This window comes from Crocuta crocuta, unplaced genomic scaffold (assembly GCF_008692635.1).
Source record: "Crocuta crocuta isolate KB4526 unplaced genomic scaffold, BGI_CrCroc_1.0 scaffold426, whole genome shotgun sequence".
NCBI classification, from domain to species: domain Eukaryota; kingdom Metazoa; phylum Chordata; class Mammalia; order Carnivora; family Hyaenidae; genus Crocuta; species Crocuta crocuta.
Genome location: NW_027532452.1, coordinates 584611 through 607707, shown reverse-complemented (window position 1 = coordinate 607707; position 23097 = coordinate 584611). Strand labels below are relative to the sequence as shown.

The 23097-nt window shown below is 35.8% G+C and overlaps 1 protein-coding gene across 1 annotated transcript in view; it reads left to right on the top strand.

The window, feature by feature from the left end:
* RSRC1 (arginine and serine rich coiled-coil 1) overlaps positions 1-23097 on the top strand; it is a 414718-nt gene that overhangs the window by 390492 nt on the left and 1129 nt on the right. Inside the window, exons 8-9 of the mRNA XM_077779431.1 lie at positions 15052-15158; positions 22793-22945. Coding sequence (XP_077635557.1) covers positions 15052-15158; positions 22793-22945 — 260 coding nt within the window. The remainder of the gene's footprint in view (positions 1-15051; positions 15159-22792; positions 22946-23097) is intronic.

The following is a 23097-nucleotide window of genomic DNA, read 5'->3' as shown; positions in this document are numbered from 1 at the left end:
CCTTACCCTATCCCTGTTTAAAAGATCAAAATTGTATATAAATTTGGTAAGCATATAAAATAAGCTTAAACAATCATAACTATTCATCATGTAAGGTTATCGGATTCAAAAGCTAAGGAGACATCTGTGACAATGAGAACCATACAGAATTTAAAGTCAAAGACTTCTCTCATATTTCACCTCTGCCTCTTTTGGGACCTCTTAAACTTTGAGAGTATCAAATACTGTATTTGAAAAATGGGAATATTATTTATTACCAAAAATTATGTCTGTTTGAGAATCAAATGAAATAACAGATGCACTTTGTAAACAAATCCCTGTGCCTACCCACAGTAACTCATAATTACTTGTAAATAAGAATTCTAAATAAAAGTGATTTACGTTTTGCCCATGGACTCTGAGAGGACAAAAAATAAGTCATTTCAACCAGAAGTCTCCAGCACCTGGCAGATATAGGCACTAAATACATGTTGGCTAAATGAATTTCAATTTCTGTTTCTGAACCCCAGCATTTTTACCAGTATTTTAAGAAAATTAAGATATGTGAAGCCATGGACTATTTTCTCTGTAAGCTTATGAAGCCTAACACAAATACTTATAAGAAGAGGTCTTAAGAACTCACAACTTTGAACTGAAGAACTGACAACTTTATACTGATGATTTTAGTGTCCAAATACAAATAAGTTAGGTACCTATTTGCTTCTAACATCATAAAGGAACGGATCACAAAGACTTGTTTAGGTTGTCTTCTTATGGCATAACAAGTCTCCTGGTGGAAAGAAGTCCTTGCAGACTTGAGCCTCACTGCTTCTAATCTGTGTGTAACTCTCCATTAAAGATGAAATCTAATAGAGACCTAGCCATGAGAGGAAACAGAAGATCTCTTATGTTAATGATTCAAAACTTTTTTTTTTTTTTTTTTTTTTTTGGTAGAATATTCCTGATACATTCTGTACTCCCTACCCCAGTGTCATGGTGTTAGGGGTAGGCAGCAGCTGTGCAACTGCCAGAGGTGACAGGGCTGGTCCCCAACACCAGTGTTACCTTTTCTCAGTGAGTTTTCTTTTCCCCAGTTTTATTTCTATCTTAATGCCACACAGGTACCCTTTCTCTAGCTACTGGGTGGCCGGAACATAACAACTTACAAAGACAAAGGCATTACTGGGTTGATAGAAGAGAGTTGCAGGGTGTTTGTTTGTTTGTTTTATCTCCTCTGCACCTAGGCGTGAGCATAACCAATGCTTGTTGGGGACTATAAGGAGAGTGCGTCTTTTGACTTTCTCTAGGTTGGAGGAAAGACTGGATTGCTGCCTTTGGGTTCAGTATTTATTTCTGGAAAATCTCTGCTGCTTCTGCACAGTATAAGACCGTGGAGACTTGTAAACACACTTTTTGATAAATGGTTCTTCTGATCTTCCAGTACTCTTCATTTTCATCTCATTACTTTTCTGGTTTCCACACAATTTTTTTTTAAATAAGGATTTAAACATAAAACATTAACCCTAGGTAAAGAACTAAGGGATTTTGATCTGCCATAATTATTTTATTTCTAGTAGTTGTTGGACTCTTACATATGTGTATAAGAGCCAATCGTTATTAATATTCCTATTTTCTTTCTCTAATTTATCAAAATTATAACTTTAATACAATGATGCATTACATTTTAATCATGAGAAACCATAACAATATCATTATATTTGAACCTGAACTATTATATGAATTTGTGACATCTTATTTGTATATTAACATCTATATTTTATAATGTATGTGGTGTGTGTGTGTATACATATATGTTTATTATAGATTCATTTGACTACATTTATATCTTCACAAAGATTTATATAGAGACATTAAAAAAACAAACAGGCATAGGCATGGGTATTCGTTATATATAAAGGTTATTGGGGATGCAAAGATATAAAAGAAGAATCTAGTAATTGCCTTTAAGATCAGAGCACAAAGCATTAGTTTGGATTTTACAAGGCCAGCCAGCAACAAAAGAGCAGTAATTTATGAGCTCAGCGTAAAAGAATAGCATAATTGCATTAAAAATTAATGCTAATGAACACTAAAATGGGGAAGGTGGTTATGATGAAAGTTTGTATTCATCTTCTCTGGTTTGAATGATGGCTAGTGGCTTGATTAATGGCTTAATTTCTATCAATTAGCGGGGAAAAATCTCCTGCGAGACAAGGGTAAATTGAGCATTGAATTACATATCTTGCTTTTGTGTGCTAAGAAAAAAGAGCTGCGTATCTCTGATATTAGCCACAGTGACAAATGCGGTGTGCCCTGCGATGTCTGCATTAGCTCTCCTGACAGGCAAGTTGTGTGTGGTTATGGGGTGTTTGGAGATGGCTGGCAGACAGCATTCACTGCAAGTTCCTTAGAAACATACAACTCTTCCATCTACAGAATTTTAATTAGAGTCAATAAGAATTCTTGAATTAAAATGGACAGCAAACAGTGACTTCAGAGTCTGCATTCTGCCATATCAATCTGGTATACTTTGAATTATGTTCCTTTCTCAGTCCTGTTAAAATAAGAAAGCTTCCCATAGGTTTAACTTTGTTGGAGTTATTTCCTTACCACTCCATTAGAGTAGATTTGACTAGCCATGTTTCTTACACTGGAAACAAGCATAAGGCAGTAGTCTGTGTAGTAGACTACCTAGTAATTACTGGTTTAGCCAAATTTTCAGAAACCATTCTAGTTCTTTGCAACGACAATTGCTATACAATAAATAAAGAACAGCTCTAAAATGATAATTTGTTGCTCGGGTTGTTTTCAGACTTAAATGAAAGAATAGCCAGGTTTTCTAACTTTACATTTTTTTAATTCATTAATAAAAGTTTTCAGGATATGACATTTATAATTCTTTAAAAACATTTTCAAATGTGTAAGCTTCTGAAAATATTGTTTGTAATCTAGCTCAAGATAATGCCAGCAGACCAAGATAATATTTACGGCATCTTCTGTACAAAAACAAAACTAAACAAAAAAACCACATTGTATTGAATGAATAAGCATTAAAATGCAGAATAAGAACAATACCAAGAACATTTATTATTTCTAATAAATGGATGGGAAGGAGGAAAAAGATTATCTGTTATTGGGCAGGTGTGGGTAAAGAATTTATTTGACTAGGAATTAATGACTAGATCACAGTTCAGGAACTGCATCCCATTTCTACCACCAGCTAGTTGTGTGACCTTGATCAAGTTATTTAGCCTTAGTTTCTCAAGTGTACAATGAAAATAACAGTACTGTCTCTCACAGTTATGATAGTTAAATGAGGTCATCCATGTGAAGTGCTTTGCTCAGGGTGCCATAAATGTAAGCTTCTGTTACTGCAGTGATCACTACTTCTCCCAACATAACAGCTCCTCTGGCCCTTTCAACAACCATTTAAATGAAAAATTAGCCTTTGTGACCTTCCTCACAAGACCATTCCAGATATTGATGATCAAAACAAAGTGTCTGTAGATTTACAGACACTAAACTTAAATACGTTTGCTTTATAACTCGATAAACCACACAACTACTATTTTGGGGAGTTTTTGTTACTAGACACCCATTAGGGAATGGCAGGATCTCCCTTCTCTTGAGTCACTGGAGGCTGGGAGGCCAGGAAACACTGCTTCCCCCACTCAGCCTGCAGCACTCACTGAGCCAGGGTGGAGTCCAGTGTCCTGCGGGGTGATAAAACTCAGCTGGGCCTTTTGTACCTTTTCAAAGATGTGCATAGACCTGTCCCCTCTTCCTGTCATTCCCACAGCCCTGGCACACCACAGATGATGCCCCAAAAGGTGTGAGCTAAAGCTAGGCACTATGTGGCTGAATTCAAAAAGGGTTGCCAGCCTTAAACCATATAGCCAGAAATTGAGAAGGTTATATACAAACTTGTTAGCCAACTTCCACGTCTTTACTACTACTATTACTAAATTAACACTCTAGTACTAAGTCTGTCATTTATGACGTCTATCATTTAAGTGCTTTTAGTGCTTCCTTACCTTGTACTAGCACATGTGTCATCTAAATTTTCTTGACTTGATCCTTCACATGATTCTTCTGTCTGCTGTATTCCCCATGTCAGAGAGGTTTCCCTGATCATCCCATGAAATAGCTCCCATTCTCCTTTCCAGCCCTCTACCCTGCTCTATTTTTCTTGACATTATATTGTTTATTTACATGTTTATTATTTGTCTCTCCCATGGAAATATAAGCCTTAGAAGGAAAGAAACTTGTTTATAAACCCTTGAATGTGGAACAATGCCTGGTACATTGAATGTGCTCAAGTATTTGAAAGGAGGAAAGGAGAGGAGGGAAGAAGAAAGTCAACCTCTCAGCCATTCTGTGATGTTTAGGTTGTTATTCCCATGACATAGAGGAGAAAACTGAGACCATTACAGCTTGAACCCCTTGCCCAAGGTCACACAACTAGTTAGTAGCAGAGACCAGGTGTAATCCAGATAGTCTGAATCCAGAGCTACTAAACTAGCCACTTAAGGACACCTCATGTTTTAAGTTACAAAAACTTCTTATAATTTGTCATTCCCCCTCTTCCTGCAAGAAGTGTTTTTTTTTAATAGGTACCTTAATGCCCTTTAATGTTTAGTTTTTCAACAAAAGTCTATTGATGGCTTACTAAATAATAGAGCATACTACACTAAATCCTGGGGTTGACAGAAAAAGTTATGTGTCCTCTGGCTGGGGAAATGAAGTTTTCACTAATGAAGAGATTAATATCAGTGCAAGGCAACATATGCTAAGAGCCAAATGAATTATGGAAGAGGCCCTTTTCTCACAGGTAGCAAGAGAAGGTAATAAGGAAGATTAAGAAAAGGTAAGAGCATTCTAGGTGAGAGGAGCTAAATTAAGTATTCACTGTGTATTTTGTTTTTAATAAAACCTAGCTTGATACCCACTTATTAAAATGTTTATCAGAAACTCTTCACTGGTACAGTCACATTAAAGTTATTCCTATTACTTAATTTGATACAGAAAGCAGTTTAATATAAGATTAGTCTGTCTTTGGACCTTATCCAAGAAGGGTTGTTATTAGAAGCCTTCAGGAGCCCCACTGACATATATAACCTCGTACTGTATTATCAGCTTCCAGAAGACTAATAGACCAGCCACATTCTACTTAAGTTTTCTCATCTTTCAAGTTATTTGTGGATATCAGTTCTGGGAATTTGTGCCCAGGGACCTGGGTCTTACGAACACCCTTAAAATTTCGAGGTTGAATGGATTACTAATATATGCTTTGCATGCTTTAGGAAAGAAACGTATTTAAAATATACTGTTTTGAAGGGAAAGCAATGCTATGTTTTATTAAGATTTGTGTTCGTGAGAAACTGTTGTAATAATAAGTTTAGAATTTCAAGTAGCCTTTGTGGCTTTTTCCTAGTAAGCTTTGTTTGTTTATAGTCTGTTGAATAACTATCTTTGTTTATTGGCCAATTTGTTGTTTGCTTTTTTTTTTTAATTGTAATGGAACTTGAAAATGCTTTACATTTCACACTGTTTTACTTTCAGTATCTGTATTTTACCATAAAGAGGAATTTCATGAATATTTCCATTCTTGACTAAAGTTTGAGTCAATTTAAACTGAAAATAAGAAATTTGTTATTATTATTCATGTATTTATAGCAATACTATTAGTATATAAATATTTTTTTACTGGAAGAGTAGCACAGAGTACCTCAGTAACTCTGAGGCCAACTGACCCAAACTCTTTGTAATATAAAGTGCATTTTAACTTTGGGGAAATTCATAAAATATTAATATTCAAAAGGAGTCAATTGAAGATGAGCTTTTCATGTGTAAGATACCTTTCATGAAACTCAACATTGGCGGTTATCCCATGATTACCTCTTGGGTAATAGCGCCATCTGCCGTTCTCAGCCTTGCATTGCTGCCAGTTTAGAGAGATGCTTGTGTAATCTACAAATGGTATATAGATTAAACTTTTGTCTTTTCAAATAAAAGGTTTATATGGGACCTTATCATCTTTACTAACAAACCTTAATCTTAACTTTGTGTATCACTTGATATTTTTAAAGAAAATTCTGTAGAAGTTGTGTCATGTGAAATTGTCAAGTATAACTTGAAGTGGTAGGTAAGCCTAATTTGTATAACGCAACATCAACAGTAACTAATAAAATGTTTGACTTTGAGGTTTTTTTATCCCACAGGGAACAAAATGATTTTCCCATTAGTATTAGTTAGTATTGATTTTTTTAGTCTGTGGTGACTTAGATTTCTGACTTCATTATTTTTTATTTTACTACAATATGTATCCCTTCCACTGAAATTTTATAAACTACCTATGGAAGTCATTTTATTTACCAATAACGAGTTTATCAGATAGGATCAATGGCTAATATATATGTTTCCTTTGTGTTTGCCATGTTGATATTTAAAAACATCCTATAATTTTGATTCTTTCAGTCAAGTGTCCCTTGTCTTTATTTTACCTCATGGCTGGTAAATACAAGATTCTTTGTATGGTAGGCATTCATGCCAAGCATATGAATGATAAGTAGTTTGAACTCACATTTTTCCCACTCAAAATTGGTAAAGAAATTTTAAATGACAAATTGATATGTAAAACTTAAAGAACCTGAATTTAAAACAATTTACTGTATATTATTGATGTGTTTTATTCCATTTCCCAAAATGACAGAATCATATTGAAGACATATATTTGTATGACACTGATATTTAAATTTTGAGTACGAAGCCATTTGTTGCCTGTTTTCAGACAGCATGAAGCTGAGCTATTTATGAGATGGAAAATGTAAATCTCCCATAAATTTTTCAAAGTTTAATTTAAATCTCTCTCTTACTCTTTAAACATCATACTCTTTAAGTGTCACTGGTAAAATGGTTCCCACGTTGAAAGGTACAAGCTATGTTGGTTTATTTTCATACTGTAAGTGAGGCAAACTAGCTTTCCTTTATCTCCCCTGTCAGTTTGTTAGGCCTGGAGTGATCTTTAAAGAAACACAAAAGACAGTGTTCTAGTTTTCTCTAATCTTTTTCCTTCTTTCCTTTCTAATTTCTCCAGTGGTGTTTTGTTAAACATACTGGCCCTTTGGCCAGCTTCTAAGATAACACTTTTATTTGTATTAGGAGCTGGCTGTTTGTCCATATTTAAAGCTGCCAACACTATAAAGCTTTGCACCTCAAGTACTATTTGTGAGCTCACCTCTGACTTTTAACACTAATGATGTGCTTTGTAAATCCAAATAAGAGAATATATTAGAGAAAAAAAAAATCAAGACTTCAAATAGTTGATATATGTGAGACATCATCCTAAAGTCAGAAATACTGTCTTTTGGTTGGGAATTAATTATGATGAAATAATAGACTAATTAAGACTTACACAAGCAGATATATTTTCATATTGACAAATTAAAGTTGGATCACATGGAATGGTATCCATTATGACTTTTCTCTGCCACATTAATACTATTATACATGTAACTAATAAAAACATCATCCCCTAGTATGAGATTTGTTCACATTAATAAATTAGCTGGGCAAAGAATCTTCTCTCATTTTTTATGCTCAATTAGTACATTGGATAATTAAAATCCACAGGAGCTTTTATTCTAAAGCATGTGGAACTATTTGCTCATCAATGACACTCTGACAGTGCTTGCTTTTATGTTGTAAAATATATTCTTTCAAAAATTGGAGTATAGGCTCTGGTGGCTATTACTTACAAACACTCCATGCATTATTTTTCACATGAGAAAGGATTGGTTACAGCTGTTGGGGACATATCTCCAGAAGCGTATCTTTCTCGTAAATAAACTGGAGCTTGCATAAGACTATGTAATAATTTGTGGGGGTGCCTGGGTGGCTCAGTCAGTTAAGCATCCAACTTTGGCTCAGGTCATGATCTTGTGGTTCATGTGTTCAAACCCCATATTGGGCTCTGTGCTGCTGACTTAGAGCCCAAGCCTGCTTGGGATTCTGTGTCTCCCTCTCTGTCTGCCCCTCCCCCACTCACATGCGCTCTCTCAAAAAGAAACATTTAAAAAATTATAATTTGTGATTGGCCAAAAGTTGAAACACAGATTTTTCATAAGTCATTAATTTTTAATGAAATTATTAAAACCAATTTCTTTTCATACTCTATAAAACACTTAGCCTTTTAAGTTTAGCTCTGCTGGGATGTAAAAAGTCCTTTGGAGCAAACAACTACCTTATTTTTTTTAATGTTTTATTTATTTTTGAGAGAGAGAGAGAGAGACAGCGTGAGCAGGGGAGGGTCAGAAAGAAAAAGATACCTAGAATCCGAAGAAAAGCTCCAGGTTCTGAGCTAGCTGTCAGTACAGAGCCTGAGGCAGGGCTCGAGACCGCTAACCGTGAGATCATGACCTGAGCTGAAGTCAGACACTTAACCTACTGAGCCACTCAGGTGCCCCAAACAGCTACCATATTGCCACACCACTTATTACAGTTCTTCCTTAGAATGTAAATCTGGTTATTGTCCATGAAGTCTAAAATCCCAAAATTTAGGGATGCCTGGGTAGCTCAGTCGATTAAACGTCCGACTTCAGCTCAGGTCACGATCTCACTGTTCGTGGGTGAGAGCCCCACATTGGGCTCTGTGCTGACAGCTCAGAGCCTAGAGCCTAGAGCCTGTTTCGGATTCTGTGTGTGTCTCTCTCTGCCCCTCCGTCACTCATGCTCAATCTCTCTCTTTCTCAAAAATAAATAAACTATGAAAAAAAATTTTAAATAAATAAAATCCCAAAAATTTTTAGATGCTCTAGTTGAATATATAGTGGCTCCTAAATCAGCCATGTGTTCCTATCAGCCTAGAGCATGAGTTTAAACAGTGAGTGTGTGAACCATATGTTGCAGTTTTTCCTCTTGCATTTTTCCAGCCTAACATGTGAAAAAGAAAAAAAAAAACAAAATACAAAACAACAAATGCACATGGCTATTTAGGAAAGCATGAATTGTAAAAGCAAAAGATTGAAAACAGCTCAAATGACCAATAGGGCATTGGTGAGGGGAAAAAAAAAACTATCATAAAACCATAAAATAGGTAACTGTACAGCTATAAAATAGAATGGGAAAGTCTTTATACTGTGGTGAAATGATATTGAAGACATAATGTGTAGTATGTTAATTTCGTGTAAGAAAGAAGATGGGGTGCCTGGGTGGCTTAGTCGGTTAAGCGTCCGACTTTCGCTTAGGTCATGATCTCGCGGTTCGTGGGTTCGAGCCCCGCATCGGGCTCTGTGCTGACTGCCAGCTCAGAGCCTGGAGCCTGTTTCTGAGTCTGTGACTCCCTCTCTCTCTGACCCTCCCCTGCTCACGCTGTCTCTCTCTCCTTCCTAGAAATAAATAAAAAACATTTAAAAAATTAAAAAAAAAAAGAAAGAAGAGGATATGTATACTTAACATTTTCAGGAAGAAACGAAGGATAAAAAACAAAATCTAATAAAAATGGTTACCTATGGACTGGGGAAAGAAATGAAAGAATGGGATAGGAAAGGAAGCCTAGACTCCTAAATGATATTTTGTTTTCACAAACAGAATCATGTATTTTATGCAACTAAAAAATATTAAAGATAAGAAAAAGTATTTTTTGGTTCCTCAAAATATTAAAAATTGACATACCACATGATCAAGTAATTCCACTACTGGATATTTACCCAAAGAAAATGAAAAGAATTCAAAATGATACCTGCACCCCTATGTTTATTGCAGCCTTATTTACAACAGCCAAGATATGGAAGCAACCCAAGTGTCCAATGATAGGTGAATGGATAAGGTTGGGGTGCACACAAGCACATGTGCGTGCGCACCCCCCTCCCCCACAGGAATATTACACAACTGTAAAAAAGATGACACCTTGCAATTTGCAACATGGATGGACCTAGAGCCTATTATGCTAAGTGAAATAAATCAGACAGACAGAAGAGAATACCATATGATTTTACTTATGTTGAATCTAAAAAACAAAACAAGTGATTAACAAAAAGCAGAATCATATGCAAATACAGAAAACTAAATGATGGTTGCCATGGGGAAGGGGGTTTGGGGGATGAACAAAATGGGTGAAGGGGAGTGGGAGATACAGGCATTAAGTAATGGAATGAATAAATCATGAGAACAAAAAGGTATAGTTTCAGGAATATAGTCATTGGTATTACAACAGCATTTTATGGTGATAGTAGCTACACTTGTGAGTATAGCATAACATATAGAGTTGTTGAATTACTGTGTTGTACACCTGAAATTAATGGAACATTGTGTGTCAAATATATCAAATAAAAATATTAATGTTAATCTCAAGGACAGTAAAACAAAAAGCAAGACCTAAAAATCAAAAATGAATCCAAACAAACTAAACCTAGCTATATATCAAGTTGGTAGCATAATCCCATGGAAAATTATTGTAAGTAACCTTATAGTATAGTGTTTTGACAGTTCATCCGTGGAGTAATTCCTAAGATCAAAAAGAACCATAAAGAAATTTTAAACTGTGTTAATTTATCTTGTTGTTAATGGTGATATTTATCTTGTTATTATGAAATGAAACAGACTCAACTCTCATATTAGGAGAAAAAACCAAATACTTTTGATCTTATCATTAAGACTTACAATTTTTAAAGTGAGAGAAAAGATACACAAATAAAAAAAAGACTTTAAAAGTCCTCTAATTTTGAAAAACTAAGAGCTTTCCCCCTAAGGTCAGGAAGAAAACAGGGATGTTCACTCTTTCCACTGTTACTCAACACAGTATTGGAAGTCTTAGCCTCAGCATTCAGACAACACAAAGAAATAAAGGCATCCAAATTAGCCAGGAGGGGGTCAAACTTTCACTCTTCACAGATGACATGATATTCTATATGGAAAACCCAAAAGATTCCACCAAAAAATCTGCTAGAACTGATCCATGAATTCAGCAAAATGGCAGAATATAAAATCAATACACAGAAATTGACTGCATTCTTATACACCAACAACGAAGCAATAGAAAGAGAAATAAAGGAATCGATTCCATTTTCAGTTGCACCAAAAACCATAAAATACCTAGGAATAAATCTAACCAGAGATGTGAAAAATCTATACACTGAAAACTATAGAAAGTTTATGAAAGAAATTGAAGAAGACACAAAAAAATGGAAAAATATTCCATGCTCCTGGATAGGAAGAACAAATATTGTTATAATGTCAATGCTACCCAAAGAAATCTACATAGTCAATGCAATTCCTATCAAAACAACACCATCATTCTGCACAGAGCTAGAACAAATAATCCTAAAATTTGTATGGAACCAGAAAAGACCCCAAATAGCCAAAGCAATCTTGAAAAAGAAAACCAAAGCAGCCTGCATCACAATCCCAGATTTCAAACTATATTACAAAACTATAATCACCAAGACAGTATGGTACTGGCACAAAAACAGACAGTCAGATCAATGGAACAGAATAGAGAACCCAGAAATGGACCCACAAACATATGGCCAATTAATATTTGACAAAACAGGAAAGAATATTCAATGGGATAAAGACAGTCTCTTCAGCAAGTGGTGCTAGGAAAACTGTACAGCAACATGCAGAAAAATGAACCTGAACCACTTTCTAACACCATACACAAAAGTAAACCCAAAACGGATGAAAGACCTAAATGTAAGACAGGGAGCCATCAAAATCTTTGAGGAGAAACCAGGCAATAACCTCTTTGACCTTGGCCACAGCAACTCCTTACTCATATCTAGAGGCAAGGGAAACAAAAGCAAAAATGAACTATTGGGACCTCATCAAAATAAAAAGCTTCTGCACAGCAAAGGAAACAGCAAAACTAAAAGGTAACTGACAGAATGGAAGAAGATATTTGTAAATGACATATCAGATAAAGGGTTCGTATACAAAATTATAAAGAATTTAGCAAACTCAACACCCTCAAAACAAAGAATCCAGTGAAGAAATGGGCTAAAGATGTAAACAGATACATCTCCCAGGAAGACATCCAGATGACCAACAGACACATGAAACGATGCTCAACATCACTTATCATCAGGGAAATACACATCAAAACCACAGTGAGACACCACCTCACACCTGTCAGAATGGCTAACATTAACAACTCAGGCAACAGCAGATGTTGGCGAGGATGTGGCGAAAGAGGATCTCTTGTGCACTGCTGGTGAGAATGCAAACTGGTGCAGCCACTCTGGAAACAGTGTGGAGGTTCCTCAAAAAATTAAGAATAGAACTACCCTATGACCCAGCAATTGCACTATTAGGTATTTATCCAAGGGATACAGGTGTGCTGTTTTGAAGGGACACATGCACCCCAATGTTTATAGCAGCACAATCAACAATAGTCAGAGTATGAAAGAGCCCAAATGTCCAGAGATGAATGAATGGATAAAGATATGGTGTATATATAAAATGGGGTATTACTCGGCAATCAAAAAGAATGAAATCTTGCGACTTGCAACTACGTGGATGGAACTAGAGGGTATTATGCTAAGCGAAATTACTCGGAGAAAGACAAATATCATAGGACTTCACACATATGAGGACTTTAAGATACAAAACAGGTGTACATATGGGAAGGGAAGCAAAAATAGTATAAAAAACAGGGAAGGGGACAAAACATAAGAAACTCTTAAATATGGTGAACAGAGGGTTACTGGAGGGGTTTAGGGAGGGGGGTGGGCTAAATGGGTAAGGGGCATTAAGGAATCTACTCCTGAAATCATCATTGCACTATATGCTAACTAACTTGAATGTAAATTTTAAAAAATAGATAAATTATTTTTTAAAAAAGATGTGAAAAATTCCCAAGTAGAATTCATCCTAAAAGACATAACCTAAATGGAAGTTAAGTAACAAATGATTTATTTCATTTTTATTTTTATTTTTGATTTATTTCATTTTTAAAGATTATGTATAACAGAGATATTCTACAAATCTTAAAATTATGATAGAATTTATTCCTCTTACATTTATTATTTCAAATTTTATAAATGTATAAAACATTAAGCATATTATTTAAATTTTTGTGAATAACTTATGAAAGCTATCCAGACCCCCCAATAAAGTTCTCTAATCTTTCATTTGATTGATAGCATCAGCATGAACTCATATTAATTTTTCTCTTAAAATATGCATTTCCTATTCCACCCACTGAAAAAGCTGAGAAGCAATGACAGTCTAATAGCAATAAAGATCCTGGTGTCCCAGTTACTGTCTTTAAATATCATTCCCCACCAGGAGTCTGAGCCCTTTGGAGAAATGGCTAATTTCAGGTCTTGGACAGGAACTGTACAAAATGAGCCTGGAACATCTTAGCTACCCCTTAACTATATCAAAATGATGAAGGACCAACTTCAAGAGGTTCCCACCACCCAAAGGTAGAATAATCTGAGCAACAAAATATTAAGATGATTACGTGGAGTAAAATATGTTAAGTATATAATATTCAGGAACTCATAATGTTCATCTTTGGATCAAGATTGACAAGTAAAGGGAAAAAATTAAACATTTACTCTGCCTTTCCTGTACAGACTATACTTCACAGTCAGTGAGGGAAGTTCTTCTTTACGGAAGAATCAGTGCTAAAAAATGCAACAAGAATAATAGAATTAGAAAATCACCATTTTACAATATCTCATGAAATAATGGGTCTAATCAACAACATTAATGTCTGCTAAAAACATTAAGTGAAAAGTTGCTAAAGAACTTTATAATAGGGTCAAGCTGACATCAACTTGGACCCACTGATCAATCTTAACATCTTTTTTTTTTTTTTAATGTTTTATTTATTTTGAGAGAGAGATAGAGACAGCATGAGCAGGGGAGGGTCAGAGAGAGAGGGAGACACAGAATCTGAAGACAGACTCCAGGCTCTGAGCTAACTGTCAGCACAAAGCCCGACGCAGGGCTTGAATCCACGAACCATGAGATCATGACCTGAGCTGAAGTGGGACACTTAACCAACTGAGCCCCCTGGGTGCCCCAATCTTAACATCTTTAAAACTGGAAGAAGCACATCCTGATATGGTGTAATAGGAGTTACAAAGCATCACCTATGATGTATCCTTGACTAAAGGAAATTGAACTTGAATCTTATCCAGTGTCTAGATCTAACTACTCGCTTACACAGACTATGAGGGATAGAGGAACATGTTAATGGAATCATGAGAATAAAATCAGCCAGATCTAGAATGTAAAAAAAAATTAAGTATAAAATGATCCATTTTCTTCAATAAATAGCAATGAAAAGGAGGGATTGTAGACTATCAATGATTAAAAGAGATTTAAGTAACTTAACAACCAAGTCTAAAGCATGGACCTTGGATGGATCCTGTTTCAAGCAAACTACCTGTACAAAGACCTTTTTTTCTTTTTCTTTTTTTTTTTTTTGGACAGTAAAAATTAAATATGAACTGCATAAGGTGATATTAAGGCATTATTGGTAATATTGTTGGATATGAAAATGGTATCGTAGTTACATTACTGTTGTTTGTTTTTTTTTTTTACAGCCCTTACCTGAAATGTCTACTAAATATTTAGGGGTAACATGGCACGATGTCTGGGAGTTAACTTTTGAGTACTCCAGGGCTACCTAAAAAGATGAATTGGGGATCAATAAATTAAGTAAGAAGTAACAAAGTTCATGTCTATAGAAGCTGGGTGATGGGTGCCAATGGATTCATTGTGCTTTTATTCCTTTTATATGTATTTCCATAATAATTTTTTAATTTTTAAAGCCCTCCCACAAGATTAGCCCAGATTAGCTTGGATCATTATAGCAGTGCCTTCTCAGCAATGTTTTAGGTTTTAGGTGAGAGCCTTAGTGTGTAAGAATGTTATATTTGTGTATCTCAGGGGGGAAATCGTTTTTTGTTATAGCTTAACTATAACATCTTTTCATCCAGTTAAATTCTAGAAGTCATAAAATTACTTCACAGAAAGAAAGAACCTTGCTTAGAATAGTGTTATTAACAAGCTTACACACCAAAATACATTGACATTATACCCCCGTTTTTTTTTTTTTAGACCAAGCCACCCTGGTAGAACAAGTAAAAAGAGTAAAAGAAATTGAAGCCATTGAAAGTGATTCTTTTGTTCAGCAGACATTCAGATCAAGTAAAGAAGTCAAAAAGGTAAGTTTTCATCCAGACGTTATGAATAAGCCTTTAGATTCCCACTGAGGAGGTGCTTTATTAATGGATTTTACTTAAATGTAAGTGCTTCTTCTAACAGAGAGATGAAGTAGGGTGAGCGAGTGTCAGCATGTTATTGAGAGAGAGAGAATGAATCAGTGAGAATCAGTTCAAGTTTCACTTGTAAAAATATATCTGATGCCATTTTTATTTTAAAATTCACTGAGAAGACAAAATAAAATGTCAACAGTTCTAAAGCAGTAATATGCATTTCATGAACTATAGTTTTCTTTTCAAATGTCTGCATCTACTTTTGAATTGACATTGCTAGAGAAAACTTAGAAGAGAGCTGTAACAATCAGATTATTACCCAAATAGTAACATGTATCTACACTCTTTGCCCAGATGGGTATCACTTATTCAACTCTAGTAAAAAGAGTTTTGATTGGCATTTTATTTCTGTTGAATATTGCATGTATTCTTTAAATTATTATCAAGACTGCCTTTAGGAATCTGTTCCTTCAGCCAGAAAAGGCATTCTACTGTGAAATACATGTATTCTTTAACATACATGTAATAAAGATGTGGTATTATCCCTTATTCAAAAATATTGTACATCTGTAAAAATATTAGTGACTATACAGTATCCTGTGATGAATTTACCATAATTCATTTATTTTCTCTCTGATATTAGATATTTAAGTAGCTATAAGCTTTAAGTTATTACATGCATATTTGTAAATATCCATTATTATCCTCTTAAGATAAATTTTTCAAGATGGAGTTATTTGCTTATGGCTAATATTGTTCATCTTCACATATGTTCCCAAAGTCATCCTCCAAAAACATTGTACCAGTTCAGATTCTGCCCGCAAGTGCAAGATGTCTGTCTTTCACACCCTGGTTAACACCAAATCCTTATTAGATATTTTTACATTTACTGATCTGATGTGTGGTCAGGTGAAAGTTGACTTTTGTTTTTCTATTAGCATTTCCTCTGTTGCTAGTGACATGGACATCTTTTCAATTACCATATACTTTTTAAAATAATTCATCCTGGAGAAGTGACTTGAGCGCTGGCGCCTGGTGCATAGCAGTAACCCTGGTTAACCTGTGGTCCCTGCCTTGTTGTTTCCTGAATTTCATTTGAACTTTTTGTAGTTTGCCACTATTACTTGTAAAAAGTGGTAGAACTCTACGGTGGACATCCATAAATATAGTTGTTCATTTTATTTAATATCTTACTCTTCAATATCATAAGTACAAAAGGTCATTCATATGTCCTTATAGTATTGTAATTTATTTTTAAATTTACTTTCCTAGTATTTGCTTTCTGAAGTTCACCCTGACTTCCCAGCTCTGACTGGACTCACTTAAGATAACCTAGCACTTTCTTTCTGTGCAAATACTCATTCCTCTCTAGTTAATACACCAGGTTTTCCTCTAAACAACTTTTTCTCTTTGGCACTAATTAACATAATAAACTTATTTTTACTTCTGTTTTTTTCCTCCAAGATACTAGTAGCTCTTCCAATAACTCGTGAAACCAGCAATGAGCAAGGAAATTGATCAGAAGTATACCTGATAGGGACGCCTGGGTGGCTCAGTCGGTTGCCCATCAGACTTCAGCCCAGGTCTTGAACTTGCAGCTCATGAGTTTGAGCCCTGCATTGGGCTCTGTGCTGACAGCTCAGAGCCTGGAGACTGCTTCAGATTCTGTGTCTCCCTCTCCCTCTCTTCCTCCCTTGCTCGCACTCTGTTTCTCTGCCTCTCAAAAATAAAGATTAAAAAAAAAAAAGAAGTGTACCTGATATAGTATAAACAAGGTGGGCTTTGAACTCTAGGAGATCTGAGTTTGAATCTTAACTCCCACACTTCCTGCCATGATCTTCAGCTGGCTTCTCAACCTCTTTGGGCTTCAGTTTCCAAATTCATAAAACAGAACTAATAATACCTACTTATTGGAGTTGTTGAGGAGTAAATGTAATGATTATCAAATACTTAGCATGGTTCTTGATACAATAAGTGCTTTATTTTTAAATAGCATATTGTAACGTCTAAATTATTTGATAGTAAAGTACATTCTATAAACTAAGCACAGTGCTTAAAAACTTCTATTGTAGTTGCTCAATCTTTTTTAAGTACAAACCTACCCCATTTACATTTCTTCATATGCCCTTGATTTTCCCCAAGTTCCCATGCTCACCAGTAAGGCAGACCTCTTGCTGAGAAATACAGAAAAACTTTAGACATCTGGTTTTACCTTTAAAGTCTTTTGAAAAGTATAAATGTAATAATATCTATATCTTTCAATTCCAGAATCTGTAATGCTTTCACCTCACTGTATCCCCTAGAAAAGTTTTAAAAAAGATCTTAACATCTTAAGGTTATTAATCTTAAGATAATGGACTAAATCCAAGAGAAGAGCTCTTCTTCCTAAATCTCCAACAAAACCTATATAGGTAAATGGCTTTCCATGGGACCAATATAAGGGAATTTCACCTACATCTCTGATCAAAAGGACCACTATTATTAATTATTTTAATAATTAGTTTCTGTTGCTTTAGTTTTCAGTGCTGAGTTAGAATTTTCTCTCACCTTTCATACAGCTTTCCTTGCAGTTCTAATTCAAGTGTCAGTGTTAGAGAGGATTCAGATGAAATAGGGGCCTCTCAGTTTCATGAGGAATATTCATGAATTTGTATGGAAGAAATCCACCTGCTAGTCCAGTTGTCTTTTTTTTTTTTAATTTTTTAATGTTTATCTGTTTTTGAGCGAGAGATAGAGTGTGAGCAGGGGAGGGACAGAGAGAGAGGAATCTGAAGAGAATCCAAAGCAGGCTTCAGGCTCTGAGCTGTCAGCACATAGCCCAATGCGGGGCTCAAACCCACAAGCTGTGAAATCATAACCTGAGCTGAAGTTGGACGCTTAACTAACTGAGCCACCCATGTGCCCCCCAACTGTTTTTTGAAGGAAGTGGCCCTTAACAGTAATTCATACAAAGAAATAAAATCAATTCTGAAAAGCCTCAAACTGAATAGTTCTAGATTAGGTAAGTATGACAGAGAAGCGAAAGCAGCCTAGAAATATGTGAGTTGTACCACTTAAAAATATATTCATTTAAAATATTTTCTTTCTTTCCTCTAAAATTAAAACCAAATTATAATAAATCTTAGGTGTGACAATTGGGAAACAGTGGTCAAAAGCATGAGATACAGGGTCAGACAGGTGTAGGGTCAGGTCTAATTCTGCCATTTACTGGCTCTGTGTCCTTAAACCACATGATAACTCATGACTTTCATATCTTTTTTTTTAAAACTTTTTAAAATTTATTTTGAGAGCTAGAGAACAAGTGGGGGAGGGGCAGAGAGTGAGGGAGAAAGAGAATCCCAACCAGGCTCCATGCTATCAGTTGCAGAGCCCATGTGGGGCTCAATCCCACAAACCATGAGATCATGGACCCAAGCCAGGATCAAGAGCTGGATGCTTAACTGACTGAGTTATCTTAATCTTAAAAGGAAGATAATACAACTAGCAGAAGTTTTTATATGGATGAGCATGATACTTTACATAAAACAGCCAAGGGCCTGGCACATAGGAAGCCCTCAGGAAATGAAAGCTGTTACTCCTCTTCCTCTCCCTGCTCCTGTTCCACCTCTTTGCCTTACTAAATGCTGGGGGATGCGTTTGTCTGTGATTTCCTTAAAAGGAATTGGAGATGCAGGGATTCTCATTTTGGTTAGGTCACAGATTGTTTTACGTAATTTTTTATGGTCTATATGAGGCTTGGTGACCAATTGTGCTACCAAGCAACTAGTTAAAAAATTACTTCACAGCTTTACAGTTTACTAAACTTACTGGTTCAGTGTACAGACATCAGCTTTGGGCCAGTTTGTTTCAGCACAGCATTTGGAAACATTAAAGCACTAATAAACAAATGATGGAAAACAATGTTGTAGCCTCACTTTGTTTTTTATATTTAAATAATTTAAAATAATAATGGCTACCATTAACGCTAGACATTTAACATATGTAATTTATCTAATATCCCAGTAACCTTTATTTAAAGCTAAGGAAGCTGAGGCTTAGCAGACTTTATAACCCATAGTCAAAGTGCTTATAAACGACAAGGAAGAGCATCCAAACAGTAATCAACTCCAGAGCCTGTGTTTGTTTTTACTAATCCCATGTCTCTCATAATTATGATTTCACATTCTCTCTTGAAGTATAAAGAAAGCATGCTTTCACTTACTGGGGAATATGCTAAAAAAAACAAAGAAAATGGCATTTACCTTGGTGAATGTACAGTCTATAGTATTAGACGGTAACCAACATTGGACTTTTATTAGTCATTGCATTTCAAAATGAACAGAAAAGCATTGATGGGCCAACAATGAATAAATTTACACTCAACTGTAACATAAAACAGAGGGCTGATTTAGTAGTTTAGAAAATGATATCCCTTTCCAGTTTCTAATATGTCTGTGTCTGCAATATAAGGTAGGGATTCAGGATGCCCAAGAATCTGAATTATTTATTAGAAGATTACTTAGCAAAGGGAGGTAAATTATCATGATGACCGTTTCATCCAAATCATGGGGTAATATGGGCTGTCCCTGATGCATAGCAAAGACTAACTCTCCTGAACTAAATTACTCATGACCCAAGTTTCAACATCTTTCTCTCCTGGACAGCACTATACATGTTGGTATAAAGTTTGTATCTCTGAAAAAAGGCTTCTCTATACTAAAAACCCCCTCAGTTGATAGAGTCTCTTAGCTGTGTTAATTCTAAGTAAGCTAGAGAGCTGTTACTATAAAAGTAGCTATTACCAACAACATGCTAGACATTGTGTCTCCGTCTACACATATCGATTTAATTAGTTTAACTCTCTGCAATTCTATATCTCTTGTGCGAGTAGATAATCTGATAGCTCCCACTATATAATCAATTTCTGGAACCAAGATGCAGTTTGATTTCAAACTCCTGTCCCAAATAAACCTATTGCCAGTTATTCAACCCTAAATTTTTTGGAGCTAACGGATATCCACCTATGTTCAGAAAGAGGGTAAATAACCCTAAACAGCCAGGTCATTTATTCTTTTACTTGAGGTACATTTTAAAACAAGTTTTCCAAACTGAACCACCAGGTGGCAGTGCTACTCAAAGCCTGATATTTGATAGTAGCCATGTTGTGGATTTTTTTTTTAAGTCACATTTTCTCCAACGTTTTCCTCAAATAAAGAAGCAATTAATGTTCTTGTCATATAGTTTTAATTACCCATTATTAAATAATAACTTCCATGCTCTCATCCTAACCTCTGAGAACTTTACCTCAAATGTATATAAGCACTTCTCAAAGAAACCCTTAATGTTCTATAGGTAAAACAGAATGAGAGACTACTTCACTTTTATAAATAGAATATTATCTCTGCCACCTGAATGTGTGCAATCCACATCTTTGACAACTAAAGTATTAGCACTTCACAATTTTCAAGGCAGTTCAACCCTGCCAAGCTCCTGGCCAAACCAGAGCATGGCTAAGATATGCAGAATGACGTGCTCTTCTATTCTCTGCAAGGCAGCATAGACTACAAAAAAAATGATGTCTGGACCTCATTGGCTTAGCATACTTCCCACTTTGCCCTGTACAGACTGTTGGGCTTTACTGTTACATGTCCTCGGTTTTATAAAGGGTGAGTTTAATACCACCAGGGCTCCCAGGCCCGTGTGTTGGAGACATAGAACTGTTTGACACCTGGGGGGAAACGTATTGGCCTCACAATACTAGAAGACTACTTCCAAATCATATTTAACAGTTATTTCTCTAAGTATCTCTATGTCCCTGGTTACAGTTTGTGATTATGTATTTATTTTTATTTTTATTTGTTAGTAATTTGTCAGTCCCATTAGCAAAATGTAATGTTTAGTTGGGGCCGGGAACATATCTATTTTACTCTCCCTTGGTATCCAGTGCTTAACAATTACTAGCGCTCATGAAATACTAAATAGATGGATAACCAGTTCTAAGATAAATCATTCTAAGAAAGGATTAACTGATTCATGTAGATTTCACTTTCTAGATGTTTTCCTGGTGACATCTATTTTACCCTTCATTTAGAAAAGTGGATGTTCAGTACTAGCTAAAGTCAAGAAAATGGAAGTTCAAAAACTGGGCATAAGAACCAGTACTTTAACTTCAATTCCAGCTTCTCATCTAGTCCATTTCATATTATCCCTGCAGACCTGCTGTGAATCAGCCACTTCCCTGGTCTTCTTTCTCAGGGAGGGGTGTATTGGAATTATCCTGAGAAAGCTCAACACTGCTGGCTCCTTCCGGGCAGCAGCGATGATTTATGAGTCCTCATGTGCCCACCACTGAGCACAATGCCTGGCTCCTAATAGTCTGTAACGGAATACCATTCAGCAATAAAAAGAAATGGCTTACTGACACATGCTTCAGCCTTTCATGGATGAACCTTGAAAATGTGCTAAGTGAAAGAAGCCAGGGTGTCTGGGTGGCTCAGTCGGTTAAGCATCCAACTTTGGCTTGGGTCATAATCTCATGGTTTGTGAGTTTGAGCCCTGAATTGGGCTCTGCACTCAGAGCTTGGAGCATGCTTCAGATTCTGTCTCCCTCTTGCTCTCTGCCCCTCCCCAACTTGTGCTTGCTCACTCTCTCTCCCTCTCAAAAAATATTTTAAAAGTAATAATAAATGAGAGAAGCTGAAACAGAAAACAAAACCCACATATTGTATGATTTCTTTTATATGAAGTCTCCAGAATAGGCAAATCCGAAGAGATAGGAAGTAGATGAGTGTTTGCATAGGGATGGGAAGGCTGGGAGAAGTAGGGAGCAGTGACTGCTAATGGGTATGGGCTTTTTTTTTTTTTTTAATTTTTTTAATGTTTTATTTATTTCTGAGAGAGAGAAAGAGAGTGTGAGCCGGGGAGGGTCAAAGAGAGAGGGAGACACAGAATCTGAAGCAGGCTCCAGGCTCTGGGCTAGCTGTCAGTACAGAGCCTGATGCGGAGCTCGAACCTACGAACCGTGAAATCATGACCTGAGCTGAAGTCGGATGCTTAACCGACTGAGGCACCCAGGCACCCTGGGTATGGGCTTTTTTTGGGAGGATGATGAAAATATTCTGAAGTTGCTTGTGGTGGTGGTTGCAAAACTCCATGGATATGCTATGCTAAAAGCTATATGAATAGCGATATGTGAATTATATCTCACTGAGGCTGTTATTTAAAAAGCAAAAACAAAATAACCTTTGAATTTCCTTTTTATATCTAAAGAGGCTAACTGAATGCTGGAGATTTGTCACAAGCATGTTTTAACTAATACAATTTAGATTTATGAAATATATTTTTCTATAGTATGGACTCCTAAGTACCAATTTCTTAAGAAAAATATGCTGATCGTAAAAAAAGATAAAACATGTCTCAATGTTTTTGTATCTGCTTGTTTTACAAATAATTGTTTCTTATTCAATAACCTAGGGTCTTTTTATGATCGATATTGTCTCAAAGGAGGCTAAATGAACTATTGCTCTTCAAAATCAAAAATATTATTAAAGCAAACTTTTAATTGTATATATGTGATCTAATTAATAACATATTTTATGTTTCAGTCGGTGGAGCCTGGTGACGTGAAGCACACAGCTGCAGCATCAGGACCAGCATCAGTAGTTGCTGATCCACCCAGTGCTGAAAAAGAAATAGACCCTAGCAGTATCCCCACTGCCATCAAGTACCAAGATGACAATTCTCTGGCCCATCCAAATGTAAGAGCCTTAAGTCTTAAGAATGTCAGTTGAAGTCTAGTCGACTGAAATTAATTCAAACTGCTGTCCCTTTATGCTGATGACAAGACCATTGGAGGAAAAGGATTCATATGTTCCTCTTTGTTAGAAATAAACAGCTGACCCCCATCCCT